The sequence below is a fragment of the Limanda limanda genome, chromosome 14, assembly GCF_963576545.1.
Source record: "Limanda limanda chromosome 14, fLimLim1.1, whole genome shotgun sequence".
NCBI lineage: Eukaryota > Metazoa > Chordata > Actinopteri > Pleuronectiformes > Pleuronectidae > Limanda > Limanda limanda.
In genome coordinates, this window is record NC_083649.1 from 23,870,349 (window position 1) to 23,885,060 (window position 14,712).

At 39.9% G+C, this 14,712-nt stretch overlaps 2 protein-coding genes across 4 annotated transcripts; both read right to left on the reverse strand.

The window, feature by feature from the left end:
• Positions 1-4,619: 4,619 nt before the first annotated feature.
• On the reverse strand, positions 4,620-8,267 carry zgc:153990 (uncharacterized protein LOC768125 homolog). 3 transcript variants are annotated; one of them, XM_061085623.1, is made up of 5 exons: positions 8,221-8,267; positions 7,093-7,314; positions 6,436-6,873; positions 6,131-6,184; positions 4,620-6,030 (listed from the first exon to the last, which is right to left on the reverse strand). In XM_061085623.1, the coding sequence occupies exons 2-5, from the start codon at positions 7,226-7,228 to the stop codon at positions 5,588-5,590; spliced, it is 1,071 nt and encodes a 356-aa protein (XP_060941606.1). In that variant the 5' UTR covers positions 7,229-7,314; positions 8,221-8,267; the 3' UTR covers positions 4,620-5,587. The 3 variants fall into 3 exon arrangements, with proteins under 3 accessions (XP_060941606.1, XP_060941604.1, XP_060941605.1); XM_061085621.1 differs by lacking the exon at positions 8,221-8,267 and adding an exon at positions 7,980-8,165; XM_061085622.1 differs by lacking the exon at positions 8,221-8,267 and adding an exon at positions 7,883-7,953.
• Positions 8,268-8,657: 390 nt separating this feature from the next.
• On the reverse strand, positions 8,658-14,261 carry capns1a (calpain, small subunit 1 a). Its single transcript, XM_061085624.1, has 11 exons — positions 14,150-14,261; positions 13,218-13,274; positions 13,090-13,126; positions 12,902-12,994; positions 12,689-12,746; positions 12,470-12,534; positions 11,633-11,701; positions 11,016-11,094; positions 10,585-10,701; positions 10,386-10,444; positions 8,658-10,249 (listed from the first exon to the last, which is right to left on the reverse strand). Exons 2-11 carry the CDS (start codon positions 13,262-13,264, stop codon positions 10,223-10,225), a joined length of 651 nt encoding a protein of 216 aa, XP_060941607.1. The 5' UTR covers positions 13,265-13,274; positions 14,150-14,261; the 3' UTR covers positions 8,658-10,222.
• Positions 14,262-14,712: the final 451 nt, after the last annotated feature.

Genomic DNA, 14,712 nt, shown 5'->3' on the forward strand with positions numbered 1-14,712 from the left:
TCCACACAATGATTAATTGGGTTTATACTGCATCCCTCCACCAAGATTCATGCTCTGGGCAGTTGTTTTTGTGTATGATGCTTAGAAACCAACAATAGGGGTGAAAACCTGACCTTGGTTGAGATAATAACATCATAACAGTATGGTTGTTTTTTCCATTCACACACACATTCATACTGTGCATCTGCAGGCAGTGAATGGCACAGCTGTCAGGGCCAATTTGGGGCTCAGTATCTTGCCCATGGAAACTTCGGTATGTGGAATGGGAAAGACTGGCAGTAAACTTCCTACCTTCTGGTTAGAGGGTAACCCACTTTACCTCCTGAGCCACAGTAGGCAATGCGAGGCATGAGGTGTGGCATATTTGATTTCTTAACCAAGTCTGTACCGATATAAGCCCTTTCTAATAAACAATGTTAAACTTCCTAGGAACAGTGAAAAATGGTGTGACAGGGGAAAGGGTTTCAGTAACCATAACAATCCTTTAGAAGAGCACGAGTCTCTGGTTGTAGTTAACAACCAACTGAAGTGTTTTCTACCTTTAGCTATAAAATACACAATGTGTAAAATGCAGTTTAATGTGTGATGATGAGTTTTCATGGTTTCTTTGTGTATCTCCACAGACCCAGTCAATAAGGTACCATAGATGCAAAAAGGATCACAAACACTCTCTGCACTGGTTGTTTACATTTTGTAATAGGATACAAAAAAAATCTGACCAGTGTCTTAACATATTGAACAAATAAAATCTGTCACTAACTCATTTATGCAAATCCCCATAAATGCTACCTAAAACAAACACATATGAAGTAAATCTAACTGTTTGGATTAGCAGCAGATGTGTAATTACTCTTTTTGTTGGGGCACAAATGTAGCCATGACAATAATTTAATCGCATCCAAGCAGCGAGACAGATCTGCCATCTTTCAGTGCAACCTTTCCTCCGCCAGCCCCGACTCATGCAGCAGCTTCAGTGGCAGATGGGAGATGAAAGAGGGAGCTGGGAGGAACGAGGGAATGAGAACAGGTGGGGGTTAAAACTGAAGAAAAGGAAAGGGCACAGGGGTCAACTGGGGCAATAGAAAGGGGGGGGAGCCCTACATATAGATTTGCACTGGGACAGATCGATGGATAGATTTTTTCAACGTTTTATTGTCGTTTTCAATCCGTCTCTTTTTGCCAGATGTCAACTTACTACTGTGACAAGTGGACATTTTATATAGTTTGAGTTTTGGAGAAAGAAACATCTTAAAATCTAGAAAAATGTAACAATTGTAGTAATATTTTGTTAAGTCAAGTGGGGCTGTTTACTGTAACAGTATCTAGTCAAACATGTAATCTATTTCAATGCAACTCATCTTATTGTAGTGTATTTTGAATCCTAAAAATGTGCTATTTTTATGGATTCAAACAAAGGTGGAATAGTACCATCACATTTCTGTTAAGGCATTTATTAAGTGAATTAAATCAGTTACACTTTTAGCGTAAATATTCTCTAAGTACAATAGACAAAGTCGTATTTTTATTCCAAAAAGATGGAAGAGAATAAGAAGTAGAATACAGTTTTATAGGCATTCAAAGTGAATAATGGCCTTTCAGAAAGGCTTAAGTCTCAGGTTTAAGGGCTCCATAAAGAACCAAAGGTAAAAAGACTGGCACACAATGTGAATACAGCTGCCTATTCAGGACCCCAGCCCCCCCAGCCAGACACTAATGCTGCCCCCTGCCTTCCAGCTATGGAGGAAGCCCCAGCGGACTGTTGAACTCCTGCTGCATCCCGCCCCTGCACCCCTCCCTGCTGCAGCATGCCAGACCTGCCCCAGCAGCTGTTTAACCAACTGAGGCTGCAAAACAGAGGGGGCTGCGGCAGAACAATGCAGTTTGAGTTAACTCTCCCTCTTTCTGTGCATGTGTGTGTGTGTGTGTACTTGCACCAGTCTATAATTAAGAATGCAGTCCACAGATCAGTAACCCCTACATCCTTTGATGCATTGTTACATTACAATATGGAGCGGGATGTTTTAAAATGTCAAAGATTTGTGCTAAAGATCCAAATTAATACTGTACCTACTGTAATAGCACATTTAACTTCTGAATTCACACAAAATCTGTGAAAATGTGAAATTTGAATAAATATGTTCTGCCTTGTTAATTTTCTAATGAACAGTAGCCCTGGATGCATGCATTAATCAACTGTATTTTGATATAGTTGGGGAATGTAGTTTTTTCCAAGCCAAGGGTCAGGTGCAAGTAAAATGTTAGTAATGATCTTGCAGTTTAAAAACCTGGAATATAAGACTGAATGCAATCACTTTAAAACAGCCCAAACCATGGGATTTATTACCATCAAACGGCACAACACATAATGATAAACTCCCAGGCTTAGAACCAGCAGTCCCCACACTGTAAGCCTCTCTCCTGATCCTGACACAGGAGCCTCTAAACAACCTCAATCCACTGGCTCCTCATTGATGACTGATCGGTTTAATCAGGGTGGAGCTAGAGGAGAGACAAAAAAACAAAACAGGGACACAGAACAGGAACACAAACACCCCCATCCTCAAATCAATTAATAAATTGTTTCATAAAAATTCACTAACTAAGGACTCTATTCTATTTATTCATTGAAATGCATTTAACAATTACTGAGGCTGATGTTAACAAGTCAGGTTGATAAAAGACAGAAACCGTCTCAGCTGCTAAAGAGAGGTGGCACAACAAGTTCACAATACAGAAGGGCCAACTAATTACTGCCGCTGGATTAAAAATGAGCAGCAAGCACATCAGTAGCCATACAAGTGGATTCCACTACCACTTGACACAAGATGGCTACCGCCATGAGGTGTAGCCTACAAATATTACTTCATATACCTTAAACAACATTTACACAGGTGAATTACACAAAAATGGAGTGCAACAGCCACAAACCAAAAGGGGCACAAGTAGGCCACCTAGAAAGTTGCTGCCATTCACAAACAGAACAGAGCACCAACAAGGGTGAGCTGCCACTACCACAAGCCAAAATGGACACCCAGTGGTCCTCAGCCACATCCACACTTACTGTCACATATGAAGTAAACCAGCAACATACACATACTTGACAAACTTGGAGGTCACACCCACCAGTAAGATCCAAAGATATGTGGAGTGATGATACCCAGACAAACAGGTCAGACCAATGGCTGCACTTCAAAAAATGCGGAGAGCAGTTACCAAAACACAAACGGTCACATACCCAAGATACTGGAATCAGAGGCACAGCTCCACAACACAGTGATCACACAAAATGGAGTCATCGCACAAGAGATCACAACTCAGGTGATGTGCTGAGCTGAGGGGTCTCAAACCCCATCTGCCTAATGAGATGGCTAACTAGCCTAGCTAGTCTTCAGTGGCTCCCAAGGAGGCTTCTTTAAACATTTAACTCAGGAAGTGGGCAACAGACCTAAGACAAAGTTTCCTGCCATACCCTGATAACATACCCACCCCCAGGTATACCACTAAAAATAAGAAATGCAAGATAGAATAGTGGCAAGACTCAGGTCTCCCCGATGGCTAAATATGTGTTAGGATGCTTTCAAACATCCAGCAAGGAACCCAGCACCCAGTCAAAAGCATTTGCACATAGCAAAAACAAAAGGTGATCTAGAGAGAGGACCCCTTCACTAAAACAAAAGGTCATTAGAGACAAATATACACAAGCATTTACTTTGCCTCATGGATATTCTATCCAGGACGAGCCCCCATTTGTCATGTCCCACGATTATGTGGGGCCAACAACATGTAAGATCACTGACACAAATCAATACCAAGCCTTTAAAACAGCCCCAACCATGGGATTTATAACCATCAAACAATAGAATAAACTCAACGTTTAAAACACCCGGCTGAGGCCCAGAAGCACCAGCAGTCCCCACACTGGAAGCCTCTCTTCTGATCCTGACACAGGAGCTTTTAAAGAACCTCAATCCACTGGCCAGGTATCCCTAATTTATGACTGATCGGTTTAATCAGGGTGGAGCTAGAGGCAGAAGCCTATTGTTTCTCGCATTACACTACCTCAAATTGAGGAAACACTAGAGACACACTGGGACAATTTCTGTATTTTGTTTGCTAGTTCTCAGACACACTGTGCAGCAGAGCCCCCTACTGCACATTTTATGTACCTGCAGAAGTGGCTGAACTCCAACTAATAACAACATCAGTAGGTTTTTCAGTTAAGGATGGTTAATGAAGCTGTGATATCGCATGTCCTCACCTCATGAAGGACAATACCTTTAGGACAAATGTGGTGTGTTTACATTTTTCTATCCTTCAGCAGATCCCAAAAGGTGACCAAAGCCAATGTATTGCCTCTCAACTTTCACACCTCCCTAACCCTTCCTGTAGCTTTCAGCCCCAGGACCACCAATGTTCCCCTAGCTCAATGTTCAGAACTGGATCACAAATATTATAATCTTAATTCAAATGTCCTATAATTTCCTTAATCAGCTGGTCATACGCTTTATACACACTTGGTGATGCAGTGAATATTTACAGCAGCAGGATCAATTAAACTACAATGCTCATGTTCATCATTGTGAAGGAACATGTCACCCACGGCAACAGTGTGGCTCATCAATGTGTTTTAATAGTTTCTGTACAACAATGAAAAGGACTAGAGGGCAGAGGGCACAGCACACAGACAATACTTTGGTTTACTAGTTTTTGGTCTTTCGATGGTATTTGATGACAATGAAAACACTTTTTTTACACTTTATAAAGGTTCCTCTCATGGGTTTATTTAAACAATCAGTCTGTGAAGCAATCCATATTTTTTTTAATTTCCAATGTACCATCTTCAGTTGAGCTTGACATTTTTATGATCAACCATTCAAGGGCATTTGATTTGATGATGTGATATCTGAATTACGTCGGAATTCTGGTCTGTTTAAATGCATGGGTAGTTTATTCAATGATTGAAAATAATTATTTAAACTTTCATATTCAAGTGTCCATGTTTGTAAAGTAAAAAAAAACTAAATGAGACAGTCATAAAGTATTCAGTTACAGGTATTTTCCAACTATTTAACACACCTTGTTTAGCCTTTCAAAATGGACCATATAATGGTCAGGTGCAGAAATCCACTTACCATTACAGTACATGTGATTATCTCCAGACACTGATGCAAGAGAAAGCTACAACTTATACAAGGAAACACACGTGGATTTAACTGACTTTTTAAAATTAGAGTCATCCTTTGAATCTCAATATTAAAACAATGTAAAGGCTTTAAAAGTGGTGTACGCTTAATAAAAAATGTTTTACAATGCAAGTGGAAGGAGTCTCACTTTCAGTAGCAAAAAAAAAAATCCTCCACATGATCTTTCTTTATAACGAACACTTTATCCTTTTCATGTAACCACGGAGATGCCATCGATACATTTCGATGAATTCCGTTTTAAAATATAGCCAAGGAAAATCTGTTGAGGATTATCCAAAATTACAGTAACCAGCAATGGAGTCCAGAGGAACTTAAAAAAATCCTGCGCCTGAAGGCCATGTTTGAAGTCAGTGATACAACTTTACAACTCTGAAGCTTTATTGCTATAATGCTGGCCGTCCGTTCAGTTTGTCATGCATGAGCGCAATGGCTCCACCCGTGAAGTCTCTGAGAACCTGCACCGTCTCCCGCTGGAGCTGCAGCGACTCCCGCACAAACTCCTGCTGAGTCTCCGCCAGCTGCTGCACCGACTCAGACAGGAGTTCCAGGGAGCGTGAAACCGTCTCGAGCAGGATGTTGGTGGCGTGCTGCTCCTGAAGGCTCAGCGATGCACTATTCAGGATGCTGTCCCTCATGTTCTGTGAGGAATGACCTGGCAGCGAAGGAGTGGCTGTTGAGGTTGAAGGTCCGGAGGGCGTCTGAGGTCGTCCTTGTTTATGGATGCCGTTGTTTCCTAGATGGTCCTCTGTTGGTTTTGATGCCAGAGTGGAAGGAAGTGCGTCATCCCTTTGGTCATCGTCTGAGTCTGCAAATGCAGCATCAGCGTCTTGCGTGACAGAAAAAGGGCTCATCAGTAATTTGTCATTAGTAAAACATGTTATGAAAATTTCACTGACTTCATATGTATCCAAAAGTTGAGATCTCACCTTCCATGGAAGGTACTTCATACTGCACATCGAAGGAAGGTTGTGATGAGTCTCCTACAACATTAAAAGCATTCAAATGAAACAACCTCAATGTATTTCTCCTCAATAAGCAATTAAAACAACAGTTAAAATTAATAGTTATTCTAAATCTGTCACCCACAACAGGTACTCTCAAAAGAAAGGTGAAAAATTATTTGTTATTAAGTAGACATATCAAACTTCAGTGGTATTTAACCTTTTGACAAAATGGTCCGTTTAGGTTGAACTATTCCTTTAAGCACTCATGAATTGATCTTCTTTGTTACCTGACTGTGCAAGTCCACCAATGGAGTAAGAGGTTGGTGGAGGCATAGATGACATGTCCAACCCTCCGTTTGGAGAATTCTGCATTCCCATCATATCTTCCTCTTCCATTTCTTCCTCCTCATCTGGCACATCGTCATCATCTCCCAGAGGGCCAAAGTCACCCATGTTCTGGTGTTCGTTGCCCATTTCCAGGATCTGAAGCACTATTTTCTCTGTCTGGTTAAGGTCTCGGGAAAGACGTGAGTTGAGGCCCCTATTGGGTACTGTCCCTGACCGCATGGCAGCCACTTTCCGCTTGGTGTCACACTTGAGGTCTGACCATTTCTTGATGACCTCAATGACTTCACGTTGACACTCTCCGATCTCATTGACACGTGCGGTAATCTCTGCCCATGTGTGCTTCTTCACATCTGTTGGTACACCACGATTGAATTTGCCTTTGGAGGGAAACGATCAAAATCAAAAATACTTATAAGTGCTTGCTTTTGAATGTCATTAGGTCAATGGTTGGGCCAATTTCAACATTTATCATTCAGAACGTCACTCTAACTTTCTATCCAGTTGTGTGGCAAACTTTTATATATTCAAACAAAAAACGTTGAGGAACCATCTCTATTTTTAGAAGATAAAATAATTGGGCAGATAACGACACATACCCACAACAACCATTCGATGCTTCCTCACTTCATCCAACAGTATGTGGACTTCGCTGAATGAGAACCGGGCTTTTCTCTTCTTGAAGCGGGTGACACTGTCTTGGTTGAAGAATAATGATGATGAAGAAGAAGACATCCTCCACACTCACAGTCAGCAGCTGCTTTGAAGTCTCCTCTGAGCTCTGCCGTAGCCCCTCCAGCTGTGTGGCAGGGCTCAGGAGTCTGATGAACAGCACAGTTAAAAGAAAGAAGACATTTTCAATCAATTAAACTATGCAGTTGATCTTTGGGACTGAGAAGCTGGGGTAAGTATCTTTAATGCTGTGAAACACTCGATCAGACTCAGCAGCTGAGCAATAAACGTGTGACAGTCAAATTGGGTGATTAACTAAATATGAATAAAATCAATATTATCAATAGGTTATTTGTAAGGCCGTTACTTGTTCATGCCCAAGGGTTCTCCAACAGTTCAGCAGATATATAGTGCAGGTTTAGTGTGAATATTACACTGTTTGCACTGGCACTGATGAGTGAATGAACAATGGACGATGCTATAGTTATTACTACACATTCGATAACCTGATAGCTAGCTGCATCTGGAGAGCATTCGTACTTATACTGAATTGATGCATTACCCAGCGTTGTCCTGGTTATTTTAGCATGAAGCGGCCATTTAAATCTTCTCATATACAGCAACATACGTGTATTACGCTGTGTTAAATGTAACTGGACATTACAGCTAACAGAGGGTTAGCTTTCCCTGCACAGGACGCTAGCTAACGCTACATACCAGTCAGAAATGGCTAATGAAGCGGCTAGTCCACGTAACCTCGCTGGAAAAGGGTGTACGGTGATGGCAAAGATGTCTAACGAGATGGTGAACATACCACAGGACAGAGAAGTTGGGATTTGGTCCAAAAAACGTGAAGATTAACTTCCTTATCGCCGGGATAGCCACCGTCAAGCTAACCAGCGTGAAGCTAACGCTAAGCAAAATATGTCCGGTTAGCTTTAGTAAGGTAGCATGTTTCACTTGAGTGCGTAGCTCAAATATTGCCGACTAACATAACATTAATGTGACACCAGTAACTACATGACGTTTAATTATTGGTTTGACGTGTAACTTACACATCGATGACCACGATGATCGAGTCATTTTACTAATTAAGTTGCCGTGTCTGTCTTAGATTTATCACTGTAATGTGTGCTTTTATTTTGAAGGAGCAAATCCAACTTCCGGTACAGTGACAGCTGACTTTACCAAAACACACACAAACACAGACAGGAGTGTTGGTATTTATCACTATACAGCATTAGCAGTTTGTACACTGTTGCTCTAAAAGTCATGCAGATTCTGATGTTATTTCAGGTTTCGCAGAGCAGGGGACTATCACATTTTTTTTGCTGTTTTTCTTTATAATCAAGGTTAACTACTAGTGCACAAGTAGTCTGACTCTAGTTCTCTAGAGATTACAAAGGGAGAATGTGATTTGGTTGTTTTTGAAACATCATCACATACAAGTTGTAAGTGGGTTCCAATTTTAAGTAAACATTAGCCACAGAAGCACATTTAAGTTACCATTTATTTCAAATATGGCACATATATGTATTTTACCAAATATTTTCAGTAACAGTTAAATGACCACGGCTTCAACTGCATGGTTTAAAATAAACGTTTGCAATCCATACTTTCAATTGGCTACATGCATTTGTGGCATACACATCTGTTATATGTGATCAATTCACACACAGTGCTGACACTATCTGGCGCAGGCACAGTAAACAGTGAGAAGTGATAATGTGATCAGGAAGTGAAGACAAACAGAAGGCTATTGCAAAGTTGCACTGCTAGAATCAATATTAAAAAGCTAAATATCAGCCTGCCCAAATACAACATTGTCTCTCATTATTATTAGAAAGAAGATATAGATGTGGGTAAATTGAAATATATATATTAGCATACTCCCTCTAATATTAGGTGACTTTAAAGAACATTTGGGATTTGAGAGATACATTCTTTGTTAAAATTGTCTACTGACTGTAGAAAGCATCAGTATCACTGTCCACTATGCATTTATTATACCAATGTAACTGTACAATGTACAAATAATCCAACCAAGATCTGCCTGTGACAGGCTGTGGTGCAAACAAACCATAACTCATCCCCTTCTTCACTTAAATTATATTAGTGGACTCAAAGGTTTTAGTGAACTATCTCTCATTCAGTAGTATTGGGCCTGGTTTCACAGAGACTTAATATTAATGGAGTTCAACAAAAAGACAAACAATTTATATATAATTTTACATGGCTGTCGCTCAACTATTCTAGTCAGAGTGGATGGACCACAGGGACTTTCACAGAGACTGGTCAAAAGCAACACAGCCATGTAAAACTATACATGAAACAACTGTTAGTACATGGGATTTGGTGACCTCACGTAATTCTCACAGTAGCGTCACCCAACTTCAGCTTCTACAGAACTCTACCTCCGGCACAATATCTGTAAACACCTCCAGTGATAGCTACTTGATCTACAGAGCATGGCTGACCAAGCTTGCAGCTACATATCCTAAAAAGGAATCTTCCACCTGAGGTAACCTTAAGTGTGAGATTTGATGACAGTGATGAGTGTCGTAGCTTTTCCTGTATTTCAGCAGCTGACATAGTGTTGACAGAGGATGTGAATGTTCCTTAATCCAACCTTGTAAAACCAGCCCCAGCTACATTAGAATGAGAGATTCCTGCTTTCACATTAGATTTTAAAATTTTGCTTGTAATTAGGCATCTTGATGTCGGCCTGTCTGATTTTGACTTGTGGGAAGAGGCAAATCAAAAGGCTGAACAAAAACCAATTCAACATACTACCATATTTTAATTGAATTATATTGGCTTCAAACTCGTCCTGAGTATTCAGCTAGGGGTACCTTTGTAAGTGTAGGTTTGTACCTTTTTCTGGCAAGTACTACAGAACAGAGTCCCCCAACACTCATTGCAGTAATATTCCAAACAAGCACGCACAGGGGATTTGCTGATTATAACAGGAAGTTGTAAGGATAGTTGATAAAGTATTGTACTGTGTAGACAAATAAAGTGGTTCCGTATAACAAGCAGGAGAGACGTCGTCTGGACTCAAGAGTACATGGTCAACTGAAGCCACTGGAAAGACACAAGAGCAGAGAAGATGACTATTTGAAAACAGCTACTTATTCCAAAAAAACAGAGCCACCGCTTTTAGAAAATCTGAATTCCATTCAAAACCCACTAATGTTGAAAATATCTGAGATGACTTTACCTCCTGGACATTGACTTTGATTGTCCCATTGTTATCTTTATCCAGGGTTTTGAAGGAACCTGAAACAGAACAGATATTAAGCCTACTATACCTTCAGGTCATGAGATTTAATCCCAGGTCAGTCATTGTTGTCACAGAGATAAAGCTGACCTACTAATAAAGAGATCAATTGATTTAAGGACTGGTCTTTGAAACTTACGGCACATGGCATCCAGCCTCACAAGGCAGCCAATGTAGTTATCAAAATCCATGTTCCCATTTTCATCGCTGTATCTGCGAATTATCATCTTGAACAGCTGGTCATTGAGAGGGAAACCTGATAAAGAGATGAACATACAAATATATTCAAACAACTGGTATAATATTCAAAACATTAACCCTTTATACAGCCTCTCAAAACCATTTGACTGCCCATGTCTGTCAAGGTGTATACATTTATATAACTATGTGACAAGAAAAAACACACACATTTGATAGAATAAAGTAGTTTTCTGGCTTATGAAACTACTTAAATCCAATATGTCTTTGTTGTAAACATGCACAGACTAATAGTTAATAAAATCCATACTGCGTTTAAGTTTATTCAGACCCATCTTTGAATTTGAATATCAGTTAAAAAAAGAGGCTCACCTGCAGCTTGGAAAGCCTGGGGCAGCTCATCTTCACCAATGACGCCAGATCCATCTCTGTCGTGAGACTTATACACTCCCTAAATAAGAACAACATAAGAATTTAAAACATCATTGGCATCTGAAACATTTCCTTTTAAGCCGTGTTACTGCCTACAAAGACTATAAGTAGAAAAATAAACTACAGTTACTTTTCAACAAAGCAAATAGCTGCCAATATTGCTGTAGCAACTTAATAATAGAAGAGTATTTAAGTAAAAATTATAATAAATTCATCATCTAACTCAATTTCTATAACATTTGAGTCATATCACTGACAGATAAGTTTAACAGGAAATAAAAATGTCCTGCAATGTAGCCTGTTTCCTGTGTGGCCGTCAGTTAACAGATTCAAGTGAACATAAAACATGGCAGTTCATTTTAATAAGGGCAAAAATTAGATGCTAATCCAAGTTATTTTTTAACCAGAATCCATAGCTGATATACACTTCACTGCAGCTTCATCTGTGTTCACTGTTACACAAGACAATTGACGACAGGAATGTCACTGAGCAACTGCTGTGTAACCCCCCACCCCCAAAAAAAAAAACGAATTCAAAATGGTCGTGCTGTACTTGCCTGCCATTTCTTTATGTTGTTCCAGAGGTGTTTGAACTCATGAAAGCCGAGTTTCCCTGTGCTGTCACTCTGAAAAAGCATTAAGGACAACACAACAGTCTCCCTTCTTTCCTTCAGCTTTGATCAGCTACTGCATTACACGTGGGCATGCTGTGTTTGACCAAGGAGTATTTTTATATGCCTTCCTTGTGACATTCCCTTCCTCACTGCAGGGAATCTATGTCAAACGTTTCATCTAACTTGTTCCTACACTACATATGACAGGGATCACATAACACCCATTTAGTTTCACACAGTTTTCAATATACTATTCATATTTGTTACCATTGAAAAATGTATAAAAGACTTTGTTTCAAGCTTACAATAAAGAGCCGTTAACAAAAACATGATGGAAGAGGTCTTTTATAGCAAGGCCTCTTGCTTTAAGTGCAGTACGCCAGAGGAGATCTACTCATTTAACCTGCACACAAGGTCATTAAACCTGACTATACAGGCACAAATGAACGCAGGCTTAGCCCAACTTTTAGTCTGTCAGTTACTCCCTCAACATTTCAATGCATGTTCTCACCCTTAATGAGCTGTGGGGTGTGATGGAATGTGGTGAGTCAATACAGCTCTTTTCTCCGCAACCAAATGCTGATGTATTTGTTCTGTGTATTTAATAATATCTTCATTTGTATAGCACTTTTCTAAACATGGTTACAAAGTGCTTTACATAATACATGGCAAAAAACTGTATTCAATTGTATTCTGCTTTTTCTCTGCTGTCAACTGTCAGCAACTTACTGTCGACCATACAACTCAAGATATAGAACCTAAATATGATAGAAAGGATACATCCATGACTGCCACCATGCTCCTGCAAGACTCAATGCTGAAACCATCTGTCTTCAGATCTCCATCTGAAATATGATAATATACGCATACAATGAGATCATATAATGCGGCAGATACGTAAATCATTTAAGGACTGAATCACGACAGAGAAAGACAGACTACACAGAAGTATAAGAACTACACACAGGGCTGGTTAAGAGAAATGCAAATATGTCTTACGCTTTCCAATGATTTTATTCAGGATGTCCTTGAGCTCTGTGGGGCTCACTTCCAAGTCCTGTATGACAAATATTATTATAACAGTTAGGACATCAGAAAGCTGCATTTTTTTTTTAATAATTCCAATTACAAATATTTTTGTGTTAATTTAATGGAGTAAAGGGTGTTGTTACTGCAGAGTACAATAGATATCCATAGAACAGGTAGACTCACATCTCCAGCAAGCTGCTGGAAGACTCTGCGGAACTGTTTCTCCTCATCATTCTCATGCTGCTCTGCATATGCAAGTGGTCTACGTGGAGGAGGCTGGGGGACAGAGAAATTGGCAAATAGAAATTAAAACTTATCATCTACAGCACAGTGTTGGGCAGATAAAGCTGGCAATGTAAAGTGTCACTCACAGGGTCAGAAGGCACAAACTGGGCTGGGTCGATGTTGCTAAAAAGACAGGATGAAGACAAGTGAGATGAAAAGTCAAAACACAAGCCACAACTCTTGGTGTGAGCTAGTACTTCGGGCAGATTGTTACCTCACAACATCGATGACGCCTTTGAAGAGTGCTCTGGCAACAAACATCTTCTACCAACTGTGAAAGTGCAACATAAGAGAGAAGAAATTATTTACACCACAAATTCTTGAACATGCTCGATAAAAATCCTAGGCAACATTAGAATCTACTTCCATAAAGAAACAGTAAGAGTTTAAAAGCAGGAGTAAATGGCATGTAACATATGAATGTGATACGGGCATCGCAAATAAATCATGAATGTCAACCTTCACAAACAGGAACTGGATTCACAACACTGGTTCGTATGAAGGTATCATGCTGATGCTATGTTAGCAGCTTTAGTGTTTGTCTAGCTAGCTACAGCCGCACTGGTTGAGCTTGTTATAGATCAAGCAATGGCATGCCTTGTTTAGTGGTTAGAATAACACAGTCCCATTAGAGGCGGAGGCACACCCACTAGCCCCTCTCACAGTGTTTCCTGTTACGGAAACACTTAAAGCACAACAAAGACTGGCGATAAATGACACTGGAAGGTTTTGTCAGTGTGTTATCAGCTGCTCCGATAAAATATTAGAAGTTTTAATAACCAAGTAATTAGTACAACATGTCCTACTTTAACGTCACTGCCAAGTTTGGGTGAGCTCGCAACGAGCTCTACACCCGACGGAGCTAACGATGCAGTTTTAACGACACATTGTGTTGTGGCTACTAAAAACAGCTGCTTAATGTCATTAGACACAGTGGAACAGTTGCGCTTCAAGCTAGCACTGAGTGGCGTTAGCCTGTAGCTTTGAGCTCATAACTAACTTCAGCATTAGCTAAGCTAACATCGAGCTAATAGACATGGCTAGGTACGATAACCGTCAAAGTGCGCAAGATTCAGAATAAGCGTGGTGAGCAGATATCTAATCCCACAGGCGAGGTTCGTCTTTACATCTGACATTTATATTTACCGTGAGGCGACAGCAGCCAGGGAAGTAGTGGGAGAATTCGGGCTGAGCAACTTCCACTAAACTACAGCGAGAGAACAGGAGGCTCCGTCAATAGCGACACACCCCGAGACGGACGCTGCGCACAGGAAGTGAGGAGCCGGAGAGGAGCTCGCCTCTTTATATACAGTCTGTATCTTCATATACAATGTATAACTTCATATGCAGTATATATCTTTATATACAGTATATCTTTATATAAAGTCTGTATCTTTATATATATCTTCATATACAGTATATATATATATTTATATGCAGTATATATCTGTATATACAGTCTGTATCTTCATATACAATTTATAACTTCATATACAGTCTATATCTTTATATACAGTCTGTATCTTCATATACAATTTATAACTTCATATACAGTCTATATCTTTATATACAGTCTGTATCTTTATAAACAGTATATACAGTATCTGTATATAGTCTGTAACGTTATATACAGTCTGTATCTTTATATTCAGTCTATATCTTCATATACAGTATGTATCTTCATATACGGCTGTATCTTTATATTCAGC